The sequence below is a fragment of the Eleutherodactylus coqui genome, chromosome 8 (assembly GCF_035609145.1).
Source record: "Eleutherodactylus coqui strain aEleCoq1 chromosome 8, aEleCoq1.hap1, whole genome shotgun sequence".
Taxonomy (NCBI): Eukaryota; Metazoa; Chordata; class Amphibia; order Anura; family Eleutherodactylidae; genus Eleutherodactylus; species Eleutherodactylus coqui.
In genome coordinates, this window is record NC_089844.1 from 209,166,763 (window position 1) to 209,184,179 (window position 17,417).

General features: G+C 47.6%; 1 protein-coding gene across 1 annotated transcript; it reads left to right on the top strand.

The window, feature by feature from the left end:
* The first annotated feature begins 10 nt into the window (after positions 1-10).
* HSPD1 (heat shock protein family D (Hsp60) member 1) lies at positions 11-15,189 on the top strand. The gene is made up of 12 exons (XM_066577270.1): positions 11-146; positions 299-477; positions 1,694-1,946; positions 2,526-2,608; positions 3,872-3,967; positions 5,874-5,967; positions 7,110-7,278; positions 8,548-8,647; positions 9,891-10,136; positions 12,059-12,233; positions 13,172-13,350; positions 14,646-15,189. The coding sequence occupies exons 2-12, from the start codon at positions 301-303 to the stop codon at positions 14,802-14,804; spliced, it is 1,731 nt and encodes a 576-aa protein (XP_066433367.1). The 5' UTR covers positions 11-146; positions 299-300; the 3' UTR covers positions 14,805-15,189.
* The last annotated feature ends 2,228 nt before the right edge of the window (positions 15,190-17,417 follow it).

Consider the following 17,417-nt stretch of genomic DNA (forward strand, 5'->3'; position numbering starts at 1 on the left):
GGCCCCCGGAACCAGCGCGCGCCATGACCCCCGGCGCCGCGCTGCCATTGGCCAGACGAGCGGTGGGCGGGGCCTCTGGCGCGGGTGGTTCTTCCGGCGCGCACGTGACAGTCGGCAGATCCGGGGTTTGAACTCTCCGTGTGCGGGTGAGTGCGGCACGTGTGTGGTGGCCGGCCGGTGACGGGGCCGCGGAGGTCGGTGCTGTGCCTGCCTGTCGGGGGCGCTGTGTGACCCTGCGGCTCCCCGCCGGTTACCCGGGGGTTTCATGTCTGTTCATGTCTCTTCTCTCTCTTTCCAGAAATGTTGCGCCTGCCCTCAGCCCTCCAGAAGCTGCGCCCTGCGCACCGCCTGCTGGCGCCCCCCGCCCTCTGCCGCCCCTATGCCAAGGATGTGAAGTTTGGCGCAGACGCCCGGGCGCTGATGCTGCAGGGAGTGGATCTGCTGGCGGATGCCGTCGCCGTCACCATGGGACCGAAGGTACGGGCCGCCGCCAGCGACCGCCGGGCGTGTGAGATGTCGCCGGGTGATCGGGAGGGTTTATAGAGGTGCCAAATACAGCGGGGTGGGAGAGGACGCCGCTGCGCCTCCCCTGTGTGGTGGACGACACTTGTAACTGCGGGCGCAGCTCTCATTCGTTTCAGAGACCCCCACCTGCAATTACAGGCGTCGGCCACCACATGGGGGAGGCGCAGCGGCGTCCACTCCCACCCCGCTGTATTGGACAGCCTGCACTGCCTTGGGGCTTACACTCCTATCCTGGGGGATTGTAGGAGAGCCGATCCCGCTCCATCCACCGGGGGGCGGCGGGCTCTGACAGCCGGCACCAGCCGGACTGCTGATCATGGCTTTATATGCCGCTGTTTGGTTGCCATGGCAGCCGGGGGTCTTCTGTCGGCTGTCATAGCTGAGGTGGGGTGTGATGGACTGTTAGACCGCGGTACAGTGCAGTACTGGGGTAATGCATTATACTGGATGAGCGAGCAAACTATCGGAAGTTCAAATCCCGTGAGCAGACACAAGGCCAAAAAGGGGATCAGCATGTCGCCCGTCCTCCCAGATGTCCCCGGAACGTCCCGCCGACCGTATCCACCGGGAAATAAGTTATGTCAGCCGAATACAAGCAACTACAAAAACTCCATAGATTGTACCGTCACACTCCCCGAGCCGCAGAGTAAAGACAGAGAAGTGGGAACAGTACCTCTGCACTGCCACCTACTGGAAAGCAGCATTACTGCAAATACTGCTTGGCCATTGAGGCCTAATTGTTCCATCTCCCTTATCTGTATATTACCCAGAGGAGCGTGCATGGCCTTATCAGCCTCCTCACTCACCCGAGAGGTGTCTCCCTAATGAGTAATGTTACCCAGCCCACATCACAGGCCACTCATTGGCCAAACCAGGATCCTACTGCACACTGATGGGGGGCAAAGACCCCGAAACAGCTGTCTGTGTATGGCTTCTGGCCTCGTTTTCCATTCCCAGTCATTGCTCTGCAGACCTGTCCCGCCTTACCCCTTCAGGTAAGTCCAAAACTTGTATATTACAAAGTGCATGGAAATGGGCAAACAGAAGCAATGACATGCAATGTTTCTGGCCGGACAACCCCTTTAAGAAGTGATGCCCTTCCTGCCCCCCCCCCCCCCCCTCGTAGTCATGTGACTCGGATGCCTTCACTTACCGGTTTTTCTTCTAGGGAAGAACCGTTATCATTGAGCAGAGCTGGGGAAGTCCTAAAGTCACCAAAGATGGCGTCACTGTGGCGAAAGCGATTGACCTGAAAGACAAGTACAAGAATATTGGTGCGAAGCTGGTCCAGGATGTGGCCAATAACACTAACGAGGAAGCTGGTGATGGCACCACCACGGCCACTGTCCTCGCCAGGGCTATTGCCAAGGAGGGCTTTGAGAAGATCAGCAAAGGTGCAAATCCTGTAGAGATTAGAAGGGGTAAGTATTTTCGGTAAGTCTCCCGTGTTACATGTGATCTGGTGTACATGCGGACGGACGTTGTCTAGGGAAAGCCTATCATCAGGGTAGCTCATCAATAGGTGATTGGCCAGGGTCCACCGCTCAGCACCCCCACCGATAGCTGAGCAGGCGCAGACTGTCAGCGCCGCACATACGCAGAGGTTGGAGCGGAAGCCTCCTCACCGACCTCTGTGTAGTGGCCAACGCTTGTAACTGCGGGCACAGCTCATTTTTTAATGAGAGTCGTGCCTGCAGTTACAAACGCCGGCCACTATACAAAGGTCGGCGCAGAGACTTCTGCTCTGACATCACTGGTCTGCTCAGTTGATCGGTCGGGGTCTTGAGCGATGGACCTCAGCTGATCAACTATTGATGACCTGTTCTGATGATCAATCACCGCTAGTATTTTCCTAGAAAACCCCTTTTAAGGCTCCATTCACCACTCTTCAAAAGCTATAGCTTTTCTGTTTCCGTTGCTGTATTAGGGCTTGTTCCTTGCTGGAGGGGCTGTAGTTTTTCCCAGGTGGTCCAGCTGACCAGATGACTTGTTTTCTGCAGGTGTGATGATGGCGGTGGATGTCGTCACTGCAGAACTGAAGAAACAATCAAAGCCCGTTACAACTCCTGAAGAGATCGCTCAGGTAAGTGTCCTGCGGGGGGGATCCACTATTCCGGTTTCTGCTACTGACTAGGCTATATGACCTAAGGGTGCTGGCTAAGGAATCGCCTAGACGCCTTGCACTGCATGCTTACCAGTTTGCTGCGTGGAGACCTGAAGATATGATCTAAGAGGCTGCGGAACACCATTGTGACGGTGTGCCATCAGTGTGCCCCTCATGGATACTAGAACACCATTGTGACGGTGTGCCATCAGTGTGCCCCTCATGGATACTAGAACACCATTGTGACGGTGTGCCATCAGTGTGCCCCTCATGGATACTAGAACACCATTGTGACGGTGTGCCATCAGTGTGCCCCTCATGGATACTAGAGTAGAGATGAGCGAACGTACTCGGCCCCGCCCCTTTTTCGCCCGAATACCGCGATTTTCGAGTACTTCCATACTCGGGCGAAAAAATTCGGGGGGCGCCGTGGCGGCGCGGGGGGTTGCAGCGGGGAGTGGGGGGGGGGAGAGAGAGAGAGAGGGCTCCCCCCTGTTCCCCGCTGCTACCCCCCGCACCGCCGCGCCTCTCCCCGCCCCCCGAATCTTTACGCGCGAGTACTGAAGTACTCGAAAATGGCGGTACTCGGGTGCGTAAGTACTCATTACGAGTACGTTCGCTCATCTCTATACTAGAGGTGATTGGCTGTTAATGCTGATGGCACCCCATAATGTGGGAGGGATCGGCCCAATCACAGGCTCCTGCAGCCCTTCACTTTGCAATCATCGATTGCTGCTACAAACGTAACCATCCTACTGAACACAGTCTGCTTCAGGAATCGTCCTAATAGTCTATACCTGCTTCACATGCTGATGACATAAGAAAGGTTCTGCAGGCTTTTCATTGCTGTCCCGCAGGTACCTGCCCAGCGCTGATCACACAGGTGGGTGCTGAGCAGGGAGACAGGACTGTAAGTCTAAAGTGATCTGGCAGGCGCTTGATCAGCATTCTAGCCAAGCAGTAAAGCAGCGGTGAGGGGAGTCTGGCACTGCTGGACCCTCCTCACTTTAGACAATAGGACGCACAAACTTTTTAGCAAGAGTTCCTTTCACTAAAAAGGGCATCCTATAGTCCAAAAAATCTGGTATTATCTGGGCCGCAGGGCCCTCCACAAGAATGTACACAAATGTAAGGGAGGTCAAAAGTGCCCTCTTGAACGATGACCAACTATAGTTTACCAGATGGGTAAGACGTGATGTACACAACCTTTAAGTTCTCTTTTATTTATTTGTGTAAATACAGGTTGCCACAATATCTGCCAACGGAGATCATGAAATTGGTAAAATTATTTCTGATGCTATGAAAAAAGTTGGTCGTAATGGAGTTATAACAGTCAAGGTATGTTTGCCTTAAGGGGGTGATTCCCAAAGATAGACTTATCCATGCATAGGATAGGTGATGAGTCTGATCAGTGGGGGGTCTCCTCATCAGGACCCTCACAAATCCCAAAAAAAGGGGATCCCGTTGTTTCCCTCCTCTAGTTATTGAGGGCTGTGTGTGACTATATACAGGGGAGGCTGCCAATCACAGTTAGCTCAGCACACTGGACTGTACATACAGGGGTAGCTGCCAATCATGGATGGCTCAGCACACTGGACTGTACATACAGGGGTAGCTGTCATTTACTGATAACTCCGCCCACTGGACTGTACATACAGGGGTAGCTGTCCTTTACGGATGGCTCCGCCCACTGGACTGTACATACAGGGGTAGCTGTCCTTTACTGATGGCTCCGCCCACTAGACGGTTTGGCTCAAAATAAGCAAAGATATAAATAATTATAATACAAGTTCCCAATAAATCTATAGATCCATCCGCTTGCCTCCTCCTTCTCCGTAACATGATGTCTGCAGTTTTGGACAGCGTGTTCCAGCTGACAGGTTCCCTTTAACTGTCATCACAGGGTCTATAGTGTCACTAGAAAACAATGAAAACTTAGAATGAAAGTAGTTCCCAAAGGGAAGCCCATCTTTTGCAAGACGCAATTTGAGATGCATCCTAGAGAGCGACTGGGTCTTGCCCACGCAGGGGGGACTGGCAGTCTTTAGATACACTCACACGTGACACACTAAGACGCCTTCTGCTGATACAACCAGCAGGTTCATGTTGTCACTGATGGAGACGGGCCTTGTAGCTGGAGTCTTCTGAGGGGAGGAACCTACATCTCACTGCTAATGGAGAAAGGCACACCTCTCACTGCTAATGGAGAAAGGCACACCTCTCAATGCTCGCAGAAAGCCAATATTGTCTATCCATAAAGTATGCCTTGATACTCTGAAGTAAACAGAACCATCATGGCGACTATCTGCCTCCACCGCGACAGAGGTCAAGCACCAACAATTTTACTAGGAGAAACAAATGCACCCAAATTATGCAACGACGTATGCCTGCAAGGTAATAGTCCCCAAAGCTGGTTGCAGCTGCGGAGAAAGGGTCTTGATACCAAGAATGTGGATTATCCCTACAGATAGTCCTTCTCAGTTTAAACTGTTTTTGTCCTGTTCATTGGGGGGACAGCTGAAGACAGCGGGTAGAACTACTGCCACCAGGAGGCGGACACTAAGCAAGAGTTAGCTCCTCCTACCAGCTATAGCCTCCTGCATGCACCAAGCTAATGAGCTGGTGTTCAACTGGTGTCTGTTTCTTTGAGTACAGGGCAGGCACTAGACTCTCCCTGTTACCCCACCAAGGCGGCTGATGGTGTGGAGTCAATCTGGAAACCCCCCTTTACTGGGTTCATCCTACTGCTTGTATACTAACTGGGTAACATGGTGCCTGCAGGAAGGGAATAGTTGGTAGGAGGAGCTAACACTCCTGCATCGTGCCTGCCTCCTTTAGGCAGCAGCTATACCCAGTCTTCAGCTGTGTCCCCCAATGGACGAGACGAGAGAGACTTTACGGTAAGTGCAAAAAAAAAAAGTATTCTTTTTGCAACGCCTTTTTAGCAAAGCGCAGGGACAAATGTTGAGGGTGGCAGATGCTCATAGATTAACTCTAAATGGGAGTTTTTATCTTCTCACTCAGATGGGAAAAAAGATCCTGATCTATAAGATATAACAGCAGGAAAGTTGTGAGCACCGCTACTTCCCATTAGTCCAGTTGTGGCACGGGCTTTAGACCACTAAGGAGTTTTCGTTTACGTGTTGTGGCACTAGATGGTTTGGGCTGATCCATGAAGGCCTACAAGTACATTTTCCATGATTTTTTGATTTATTTTTTTAAATAATAACTTGTATTTTTTTAGGATGGCAAAACCCTTCATGATGAGTTAGAAATCATTGAAGGAATGAAGTTTGACCGAGGATACATTTCTCCATACTTCATTAACACCAGTAAAGGTAAGTTGTGTCTCTAGTGCACTTTACTGTGGAGTTACTGCAACCTCCACATTGAGGAGGAGGCGGCTCAATGAAGCGTTGGTCACTCAATGACTTCGGAGATACCCGCTCAGTAAGCACTTGGCTATTTCCAGCAGCCCCATTGAAATGAATGGACAACCCCCTCTTTGGGTGTGTTAGCTCTACAAACCCCACCATCTCGTTTCACTCCTTGCTGCAGTCGGGACTCATCAGTACTCTCTACTTGAGCTGTGCGGTGAACACCGGGGTCCGCCGCAACACTTTCATACCCGTTCACAGGGTAGCCAAGCTCACAGCCCTGTATGCTAAAACGCTGTTCACTGTCCTTCACCAGGACACGGTGCGCCCCGTCCCCTCCTATCTACCCAAGCGGTTATCCGCCTTCCACATTAATGACAATCTAATCTTGCCGTTGCTATGCTCCTCTTTCGAGGGAACGTTCTCTCCACGAACTGTTTTGTCCATGAGCTGCAAATTTACTTACCTGAAAAGTCCTCTGATTATCGTTCAGATGCACCTTTTTGCATCCTGGATGACCCACGACGTGGACTCGCAGCTTCTAAAGTCATTCTATCAGGTCTACCATTGATAAGGCGTACCGTGCCAAGAGAACCTCCCTTCTGGGTCACGGCACATTCCACCCGGGCAGTGGGCACCTCTGGGATGGTTTAACATGGAGCATTGGCGCTACAAGGTTGTCAAGTGGGCCTCTCTCCACATTCTTTCAAAATTCTACAAAGTGCGCCAGTCTGTCGGAAGGTGTTACAGGCCGTGATAAACTAACTGCATCCATGCACGTATAATGTCTCTCCTTCCCCCGGGGACTACTCAGTGCATCACAAAGTCTTTACTGTGCCCCCAATGATAGGAATGAGAAAATAAGAGTTTTGCATTCGCCATACAATCTGTTACTTGGTGCCTGCAGGAGGGGTACAGCTGTAGGAGGCGCTAACACTTTTTTGCTTAGTGCTCGCCTCCTAGTGGCAGCAGCTATACCCAAGATCCTTGCTGTGTTCCCCAATGATGCGGACAAGAAACAGATTTAATAGAAAGTACAAATATCTTTTCTTCTTTTTTTTCCCCCCTTTTTTAAATTGGAATATCTGCTTTTCTATTTCCAGGCCAGAAATGTGAATTCCAGGACGCTTATCTCTTACTGAGTGAAAAGAAGATCTCCAGCGTGCAGTCAGTCGTGCCGGCCCTCGAGATTGCTAATGCACATCGCAAACCCCTGGTTATAATCGCTGAGGATGTTGATGGAGAAGCGTTAAGTACCCTCGTTCTAAACAGGTAAAGATTGTCCCCAAAGTCCAGCTTCAATGGCCTTTGGCAATACTTTCTATTGTTTAACCCCTTCCTGACCAGACCCCATTTTGCAAATCTGACGTGTCACTTTAAGTGGTAATCACTTTGGAATGCTTTTACTTCTGCAAGTGATTCTTAGACGTCCTGTTACTGTCAGTGATGAACTAACACACTCATAGGCCACCGTAAATGGCAGGCCTGGAGGTCCTGATCTGATATCCGGTTGTCATTCCAATCATCGGCATCCTATGATCTCATCAGAGAAGTGCCGTTGGGAGAGAAACCCTCTCCAAACCCTCTAGATGCTGTCTGCACAGGCAACGGCATCTAAAGGGTTAAATTGCCGGGATCGTAACGAAGTTCCATCTTGGTAATTGCAGTGGGTCTATGGTGGTTGGTGACAGCCCTGATCCCACTCTGATTATTGGGGACTCAACTTCTGAGCCCCTTGGTAATCAGTTTCATACATGTACGGCGTGATGCTGGAACTATTGGCTCACTGCACTCTACATATATGGCGCTTGTCAGCAAGGGGTTAAAGAAGTTCTCGCAATCCAGTGTTCCTGTCAAGAGGCCGACACCTTTGTAACATCATTAAATAGAATGCCATGTGCCCAAGTAGGCTCCGATGTGCCTCCCTTCTATGTATTTGGACTCGTCACTGAGCAAACAGGGGGGTCCTGCTGCTCCGTCACATGACCGGCGGTTCAAACTGGGAAACTACAGTTCCCATAAACGCCTGCATCACCTATAGTATATAGTTTAGAGAGGTTGTAATAGAATTAACTTTTATCAGATAGTCATAGGACCAGTGATAAAAGCCTGACTGCTGAGACCCCAGCGGTCCTGGGAACGGGGGTCCCGTGTCGCCTCTCTTCACTGCATGTTGGCTGCACTCTTAATAGTGACGAGGAGACGGAACAGCACAGCGGCCGGGCACGGGCAGTGCCACTTTCTTCAATTTCATCGGGACTGTCGGAGATGGCAGAGTGCTTGTACTTTGCTATTTCTGTCAGCGCCGTGCATGTGCGACTGCGGCTTCATTCTGTCATCACTGCAGGTAAGTGCAGCAAGCCTGTAGGGAAGAGGGGGTCACGTGACTCCTGTTCTTGGAATTGGTGAGACCCCTGCCACCCCATGGCTCAGACTTTTACCATCTATACTATGGATAGGTGATGAGAGTGAAATCTATCCTGAAGGCAGTTGGACGCCTCGCATGCGTCATGGTTGGTAATGGCAGTGTCTGCTTTGTAGATTAAAGGTTGGTCTTCAAGTGGTCGCTGTGAAAGCCCCCGGTTTTGGAGATAACAGGAAGAATCAGCTAAAAGATATGGCAGTTGCCTCTGGTGGAGCCGTAAGTAGACGTTTGTAATGTGCTTTTCTCATGCAAGGGCCTGAAAGCGCCGACTTTCCCTCAAATATCTGATTTCTCACGGATCCTGACCCCCGCAGAAGAGAGAAAATCACATTAATCAGATGTCTGCATAAGTGAAGTCTTCAGACCCGCTCACTTTATACTTTGTTGTCTCGTGGGTTTGTGTTCCCAACCATTCTGCACTCAAAACCCCATAATGACAAAGTGACAACAGAATGTTAGAAGCTTTTTTGCCCTTCTATATTAATTTAGGCTTCGATCAAGTCGTCTTTTATCCCATTAAGGACCAGGCACAGTAAACTTACCGCACCTGGTCCTGGGCTTAAAACCTCTCCGATAGTAAAATTACGGCAGCGCTTTAAGCCTCCTGCTTCTGCAGTCAATCAAAGCCAGGACGGGTTATCAGCTGTTAGTGACAGCTGATGACCTGGAGGAGAAGGCAGGAGAGGGTTTTAGCCCATTCTGCCTTTTCATTTGCCAAATACACAGCGCTCAATGAGCAGTGTGAAAGTGGAAGGGTTTCTTCCACTGCGGGATCCGGGGGGGTCATGTGACCGCCGGGGTTCCCTGCTACAGCAGAGCTGGAGGGTCATAGTAGACCCTGACCAGCTCTGCCAGTGACTAATGTCACTACATGGGTTGTTTTTCCCTGTATGGATGCCCCAGCTACAGTGGGAAAGTGTCAAATAAAAATTTTTTAAAAAACGTGAATGTCCCCCAGAGGTCTTACATGACGTCATGGGGGACATAGATAGTAAAAATATAATTACAGAATAAAACAACAATAGAAGAAAGAAAATAACCCCAAACCGTCACCGTATGCGCCCTGTAAACAAAAACCATGCATATTATATATCAAAACGTCCGAAACAAATAGAAGAACCCGTTCCCATACTTTACTTTAGCATAAATATACTAATTTTTAAAAAAAGCTAAACATGTTAAAATAATTTTTTTAGCTTTTTACCCCTAATAAAACTAAAAAAAACAGGGGGGAAAAGTTAGTGAAAAATATATTTTAAAAATCGCCCTTTATGTCACAGGAAAAAAAAGCACAGCAAAAACAATTTTGGTAGCTAAAGCAAACAATATAGGGCAGTTAAACCGCCACATGGGTAGAACCCCTAAAGTGTCTGGTCCTTAAGGGGTAAAAGTGGCTTACAACCTGTAATGTGAGGACTGCAGCCTGGAAGCTTGTACGACTTGTTCTTCTTTCCCCTAGGTATTTGGAGAAGAGGGTTTAAACCTGAACATTGAAGACATTCAGGCTCACGATTTTGGCAAAGTGGGTGAAGTTATTGTAACTAAAGATGACACTATGATTCTGAAAGGAAGAGGAGACAAGTCTCATATAGAGAAGCGGATCAACGAGATCCAAGAGCAGCTGGAATCTACCAGCAGTGACTATGAGAAGGAGAAGCTGAACGAGCGGCTGGCCAAGCTCTCTGACGGCGTTGCTGTTCTGAAGGTAAAGCGGGAGCCGATTACCGCATCTTATAGAAATCTGATAACTTCTGTTAAACATTTTACATAAACCCCCCAAAGTGACCCCAGCGTGAGCCGGCGGGTGCGCTGGGACTGACCTCAGACACGCAGCTTCTCTCTGATGGTAGAGCGCATGACGTCTCCAACCACTAAAGCTTGGAGACATCATGTCGTTTGTAATCTTTGAGCCGGACTGCAGCCGGCGGCGGACCGCCCATCAGATGGGGCACCGCTCCTTTGCATGCAGCATACGGCGCACTTCACTGATGATATCTGGACTGTGGAGACGCAGAGACATATCGTCTGACATCTACCAGTATATTCAGTTGGTAACACAAAGTGTTGACTGACTTTCTTTCTATTACCCATGCACAGTAAGTGATGAATATTACCTGATGTAGACCCATCTGGCGCCAGCAGCTCTACGACTGCGTCGTCCTGCACCCCCATAGTCATCCTTTTACTTTGTACCCAAAGTAGACCTGACGGGATGTGAGCGTGATCTCTCTGTGTGTGTGCGTGCGTGGCTGCGTGCCCTGCATTTCAGTCTCCATGGTAACTTGTAAACCATGCAGGGCCTGGTAACACAAACGCAATTGTAATGGTGTTAGATGGGTCTCCTATCTTTCCTATGGGCACTGCGTTGGCGTTAGACGCTGAACACACGGCATGTCACGTCTCCTCTTCTGGACGCGACCTTCGTGCGTTCAGCGCAGCCCTCATCTGCATGTGGATATGCTTTCATTTAGAAAGCATTGCCCACAGCCATCGCGTTAGACGGAAGCGTTCAGAGCCTGCGTCTAACGCTATGAACAGACACATGTGGAGGAGGGGCTGAAGACCCCACTATTCTGAGAGTCGTTTCTCCTGGAGCAAACCTTATTGGTGACAGTCACCTGACACTTTCCAAAAGTTTTTAGAACTTGTTTATAAGTTCATTAGTGCCGCGAACAATACTACATCCTGTACAACACAAAGGAAAGGGCGGAATGTAAAGAGAGAAGATCTGGTCACCGGACTGCAAGACAGGCTGCTTCTCTACAAAAATGGATAATATATCGCCTTAAAGTATCACAAAGGGTTAACGATATTTCGATGTATCGGTTTTCGGTGTCCCAACTTTAGAACTGCTCAGAAATTTTCAAAACGCCAGAGTCCATTAGCTGACTAATATATAGGACTCCAGCAGGAACTGGAATTCTGGAAATGTAGGATTCTGCCAGATGACGTAAAAGTATTTAATAAGCGCACAATAATCTGAAAGGGTCTCCACCTATTCGGATCTACATGTGTTTCACCACTCTGCCCTCACAGGTTGTCTAAGCCGCAACAGGCAAACTTCCCCTACGTGGCAACGGTGCACCACTCTGAGATGTCCAAGCCCATCTCCTACTTGGGCTGGATGACCTTCCTCCCTCCTTTTGCTTTTCCCACCCACTGAATACTCAGTATTCCCAACCCTACTTCAAACGGCTGTAGCTCCGGACCTTTAAGGACTACCAGCATGCTTTTAGTGCCATATTAAAGCCAAGAATCTTAGCTGTTGGTGGCTCTGATCGAACAAACAGCTGATGAAGCAAAATGAGTTCTGTTCATCCCAAACTGTAGCGGCCTTTTCTTGCAGAACGAATTGAGCTCATCCTAAACTGCTGGGGGGTAAATGTGACAACCAGACAAAATGGTCTACATAAACTGTTAACGCCAACCAGTCGGACCCCTGGAGTCACGGGGAAGGCAGGACATTATGACTGTTCACTCAGTTGTTACTCTGTTGCTCCCCAGCATCTAACGAGTGCTGCTCTCTGAATACTGCAGCCCCATCCTTGTGATGTTGGAATTCTGGCATATTTCTCCTTTTCCCAGTGGTTTGCAGTATTGTATATGTCCATTGTGGTTTCCCTGCAGGTTGGTGGGACCAGTGATGTTGAAGTTAATGAAAAAAAAGACCGCGTAACTGATGCACTAAACGCCACCCGTGCTGCCGTAGAAGAGGGCATCGTGCTGGGAGGCGGTTGTGCCTTATTACGTTGCATCCCAGCGCTGGACTCTTTGACGCCATCGAATGAAGATCAGAAAATAGGTATTTTATTCCAAAGGGTCTTCGCTCTATCCGGGTGCCGGATAGACTTGACTGTTAACCCTTCTAATGCCGCTGTTGCTGGCAGTTGTATTTAAATTGGTGTTCGGGGGTCCCAAGCACTCCACGCCTCTCAGTGAGATGGTGAGGTGCCTTCAGTTGCCATGACAGCCCGGTCGCTTTCTGAAGGCGTGTGACATGGCCTGATACTGTGGTATTGCTTTAGACTGTAGATGTGATCGGACAATTTCATGTTCCCTGTTGGGACTAATTAGAAATTCAAAAGCAGTTTTATTGGTTTTAGTAAAAAGGAATAAATGTAAAAAAGAAAAGAAAAAACGTTTCCCATATTTATATTGAAAATAAAACAAAAGCGTATTTAATATCCCTGCAATCCGTAAGAGTCCAACTTATCAAAGTAAACCATCTCACACAGTGAACATAGTCGGAAAGATAACGAACGCTAGAATTGTGCTTCTTTTTGGCCACCCAATTACAAAAAAATGTAGTAAGGGATCAAAAAGTCGTTAATACTCCAAAATGGTAACCAGTATAAACAAAAGGAAAGTTATAGTGGAAGAAAGTAATTAGATTTTTCTAAGACTTATTTTAGTTTTTAAAAGTAATGCAGAAAAAAAATAAATAAATAAATAAAAAATATATATATTTTATTATTTATATTATATTTTATTTTATTATTATATTTTATTATATTATATTTTATTTTATATTTTATTGTATTATATTTTATATTTTATTATATTTTATATTATATTTTTTATATTATATTTTATATTATAATATATCTTGTAAAACTAGTTCTCACATCAGATGAAGTTATATGCTGTTGCCTCGGGAAGCATAAAGCTGTCACTGAATCACCAGCATTCCTCTATAATTGGATGACTGTGTTTTTTTGTTTTTTTTCTTTTTAATTTTAGGAATTGAAATAATTCGCAGAACTCTGAAGATTCCCGCCATGACGATTGCCAAGAATGCCGGTGTGGAGGGGTCATTGGTGGTGGAAAAAATTCTGCAGAGCCCTCCTGAAACTGGATATGACGCTTTACTCGGGGAATATGTGAATATGGTAGAAAAAGGAATTATTGATCCCACAAAGGTAAAAGGATGGAATAGGATTTTATTAGAGATGAGCAAACGTACTCGGCCACGCCCCTTTTTCGCCCGAATACCGCGATTTCCGAGTACTTTCGTACTCGGGCGAAAAAATTCGGGGGGCGCCGTGGCGGCACGGGGGGTAGCAGTGGGGAGTGGGGGGGAGAGGGAGAGAGAGAGGGCTCCCCCCTGTTCCCCGCTGCTACCCCCCACACCGCCACGCCTCTCCCCGCCCCCCGAATCTTTTCACCCGAGTACTGAAGTACTCGAAAATGGCGGTATTCGGGTGCGTAAGTACTCAAAACGACTACGTTCGCTCATCTCTAGATTTTATCTTATGTGGTTCTTAATGACATTTTTAATTTTAATAGTCTATTCCCAGCATAGTGGACGTTCTCCAAGTACAGATAACTCTTTTTTCCTATTACCCTCCCTCCTCTTGCCACGGCCGAGCAATGTACAATTGACTTGGTGTTCAAAAGGTGCAGCGATCCTCCATTGCAAACCCTGGTCACGTGATTGACGCATCGTTCCTTCCTGGCTGAGCGGCGTGATGTGTACCGCCTGTGTGCGTGAGCTTCAATGCATGCACACTCGCTTCCCACTGCCCCCTATGGGTTACATAGATGAAGTGCAAGAAAGGAATATACACAAACTGATGGCACCGCTAGAGAGGGGAAAACTCTAAAAGGTGTTTGAGCTAAATATGCTGTATAGCAGATTGCTCAATGTGTATTGCAGATTGATTTTATAATCTGATGACCTCCTTTAACGAACGTAACACTCTGGATTACAGGACACAATTCTTTCCAGTGATGGTTTGTTACCTGCAGTTTGTCCCCCCTACCCCCCTACCCAATCACCAGTTCTTGGCCTCACTGTCGTCTGTCCAGGATGGCTGCACCAATTTTCTAACTACCTAATGCACATGGTGTACTTCTGTGGTTGATCACGTAAATGGCTCTGGCCAATCAGAGATCAGATAACCCTACAAATGCATTAGATAGTTTGAAAACTGCGTTGGCCATCTTGATTGGTCAAAAAAGAAGCCTTGAACCGGTGGATTGTAAAAAGGCAAAAAGTTGCAAATGATGGTGTGCAGCATAGTTTGCCACTTTTGTACAAAAGTGTTATGAATTGGGCTGCATAGCCCCCACCCTCTTTAAGAAAGCGATATGTGACGTAGAAGTAGATAGTGAAACACTTTTTTGTTTTTCTCCTTCTCCCCTAACTTTTTATGTGACTGGGAGAAGCCATAATGGAGCCAAGGATGTAACGGAATATTTGTTTTTGCTTCAGGTTGTACGGACGGCCTTGGTGGATGCCGCTGGTGTAGCATCGTTGTTGACAACAGCAGAAGCTGTAGTTACGGAAATTCCAAAAGAAGAGAAGGATCCTGGCATGGGCGGAATGGGGGGCATGGGAGGAATGGGCGGCATGGGCGGAGGAATGTTCTAAGGGACAAGTGGAAAAACTTTTTCTTCTCTTCTTTCTTCTTTTTTGCGCCATGATGTTCAGCAGACCTTCAAAACTTGGTTCAAGATCAGCGAAGCTTGGCTGGAAAAGTGGATATCGCATTTTGCAAGTGTCTCATTCTTAATCATGCTTTTTACATAATTTATTTTGTACTTTTCAAACCATCTTTGTACATTCCTTAGACGTCCGCTTGTGCCATTTTTCGCCATTTCTGTAGGTCTGTTTACTAAAAGGTCCGCGAGTTGCACAGCTGTGTTGATAGCTCAATAAAGTTGCCTCTTTTAGTATGAAAGGCTGTGTGATGGATGGGTAACACCTTTGTGTATTGTAACCCTTCAAAAACAGTAGAATATACTATACAAAGTTATTGGGGCTGTTTTGTCTCTTTCATAAAAATAAACTTTTCCCGTGGTCGCTTTCACAACGGCACCAATGAGACGGACAGGAAAACCGCAGGCCAGACTCCTCTCCCCACCGTCGGGGGTTTCTCTGTTCCTGCACAGGGCAGATGGTTGCAGAGAAGTCCAAACTTTCTGCGGGAGATGAGGGAGCGTTGCAGTGTGAGAGTTCAGTAAAGCCAACAGCTTCATTCCCCCCTATCCAATACACAGACATTCCTTGCCTCACAAGAACACGGTTTGTGTCACTTCATGAGGAGTTTATTCAGCAGGAACGCGTGTATGGGGAAACCCCTAAATAGATGGCAACCTCTGATCAGCGTATGTGTGTCTCATCAGTCTTGCAATATAGTTCCTTTTTTTCTTTTCTTCTTCTTTTTTTTTTTTTTTTTTTTTACCACTAAAAAATCAAGTTTGAAGTATCTGCCACTAGGGGTGCCCTTTCCAGCAATCCACTGCCTGTGATAAGTATTTGGCTTCTCTAGTAACAGGGACATGGGAACACTACTAGTTACTACATGCAGAAGGATAGACATTCAGGTGCTACCCTGCTGCTGATTGGAGCACAGCTATGCAAGGTGGCACAAGAAGTGTGGGAGAGGAGGGTCCCTTCCAGCACAGCACTGGCAGAATGGCTGATTGTCTTCCCCGCTGTAATCAACAGAAAGAGGGGGAAGTGGGAGTGCTGGCTTCACTCTCATAGAACTCAGCGCTCCCATTGATCTGCTATTCCACTCCCTGCTCGTTGCCTACATCCTGTTCTGGTGAGGAAGTGGAGTAGCAGCGCGGCGCTCCTGTTCATGTCAATGGGAGTGAAGCCAGCATTCCCACTTCCTGTACTGTCTACGGATGACAGCGGGCTGCACAATCAGCTGATGGATGGGGGTTCTGAGCAACGGACCCATATCAATCCATTATCCACTGCAAGCAGCCCAGACCCCACCCCCTTCAATAACCGGTTTAAATATTTTTTCATATATATTCAGGGGCTTCATTTAATGAAACTATCTTTTTTAAAAAAAAAAATCTTTGCCCATAGCAACCAATCACAGCATTCACTGTACCAGAGCAGCTTTAGAAATGAAAGCTGGGCTCTGATTGGTTGCTATGAGTTTTGGTGAATGATTCCTTGTGATTTTTGTTATAAAAACTGTTACTACTTGGAACATTTTGGGCCCCCAGAGTCTTAGCAGTAAAGCGCTACCCCACGTGCCAAGGGTCTACCTCTTCGTGTTGTGGTTTGTCTTTTGTTGGCTCAACTCATCCTCACATGGCACCGTTGACAAAAAAAAGAAAAATGTTAAAGGACTTTAAATGCAGCGATTAAAAAAAAAAAAAAAAAAAAAAAAGTTTCAAAAAACATATTACATTTGGCATCAACGTAAAAGTGAGATAAATGAAGGCGGCCAGGCCCAGAAAATGTGACAAAAGGAGCCCTCTTCTTCACCAGGTCTCTACCAAGCAGGAGGCTCAGCGGTAGGCAAAGAGTGTGGATGGGGGAGCGGACCCTATAACCTAGATATGACCTTGGAACCGTGAGCTAATAGTGACTTTATGGATACGGCCTCAGCTAATGCTGTTCTGACGTATCATGGGCTGCATAGAGTAGAAAAAATGTTAACCTCAAGATGGTGTCTGACATGCATCAGAGAGGGGCTGCACTCCAGGGAAGCGGCTGCAGTACCCCGAGGACACCCCCACAATGTGACAATCCGGTGAGGGGGCTGGCATGGAAAAATGTGTTTTCGCTGGACTGACCCTTTCATTAACCTGTAACTTTTTTATAATTCACTTATAACTAAATTTTAAGAAAATGAATATAAAAATGCTATGAAGTTGGTCAGTGCTGTACAAACCACAGTGTACTCGTCAGATCCGGCAGGGAGGGCCAGCTCTGGAAATGTCGTGTGGACGAGATGTCGCTTGGATTGCAGCCGCTTTCTCTTCAGCTAATGTACGACGATAACAAAGTGTTATAAATCCAATGATCAGGATGTTCAGTAGAGGAGAGAGCGAAACTCAAGCGGTCGGACCAGCTTCTCTGGTGGATCGGGAGCGTGTACAATCCTAAAGAGAAGCTCAACAGGGCAATGTCTTTTAACCCCTTCATGACACGGCCTATTTTGGGCTTAAAGGGGTTGTCCCGCGGCAGCAAGTGGGTCTATACACTTCTGTATGGCCATATTAATGCACTTTG

Bases quoted from the DNA above. Each gene is read 5' to 3' on its own strand.
- HSPD1 (XM_066577270.1), top strand. From the start codon at position 301: ATGTTGCGCCTGCCCTCAGCCCTCCAGAAGCTGCGCCCTGCGCACCGC. The intron at 8,648-9,890 runs GTAAGTAGACGT...TCTTTCCCCTAG, and splicing joins CAGTTGCCTCTGGTGGAGCC to GTATTTGGAGAAGAGGGTTT. The intron at 13,351-14,645 runs GTAAAAGGATGG...TTTTTGCTTCAG, and splicing joins GAATTATTGATCCCACAAAG to GTTGTACGGACGGCCTTGGT.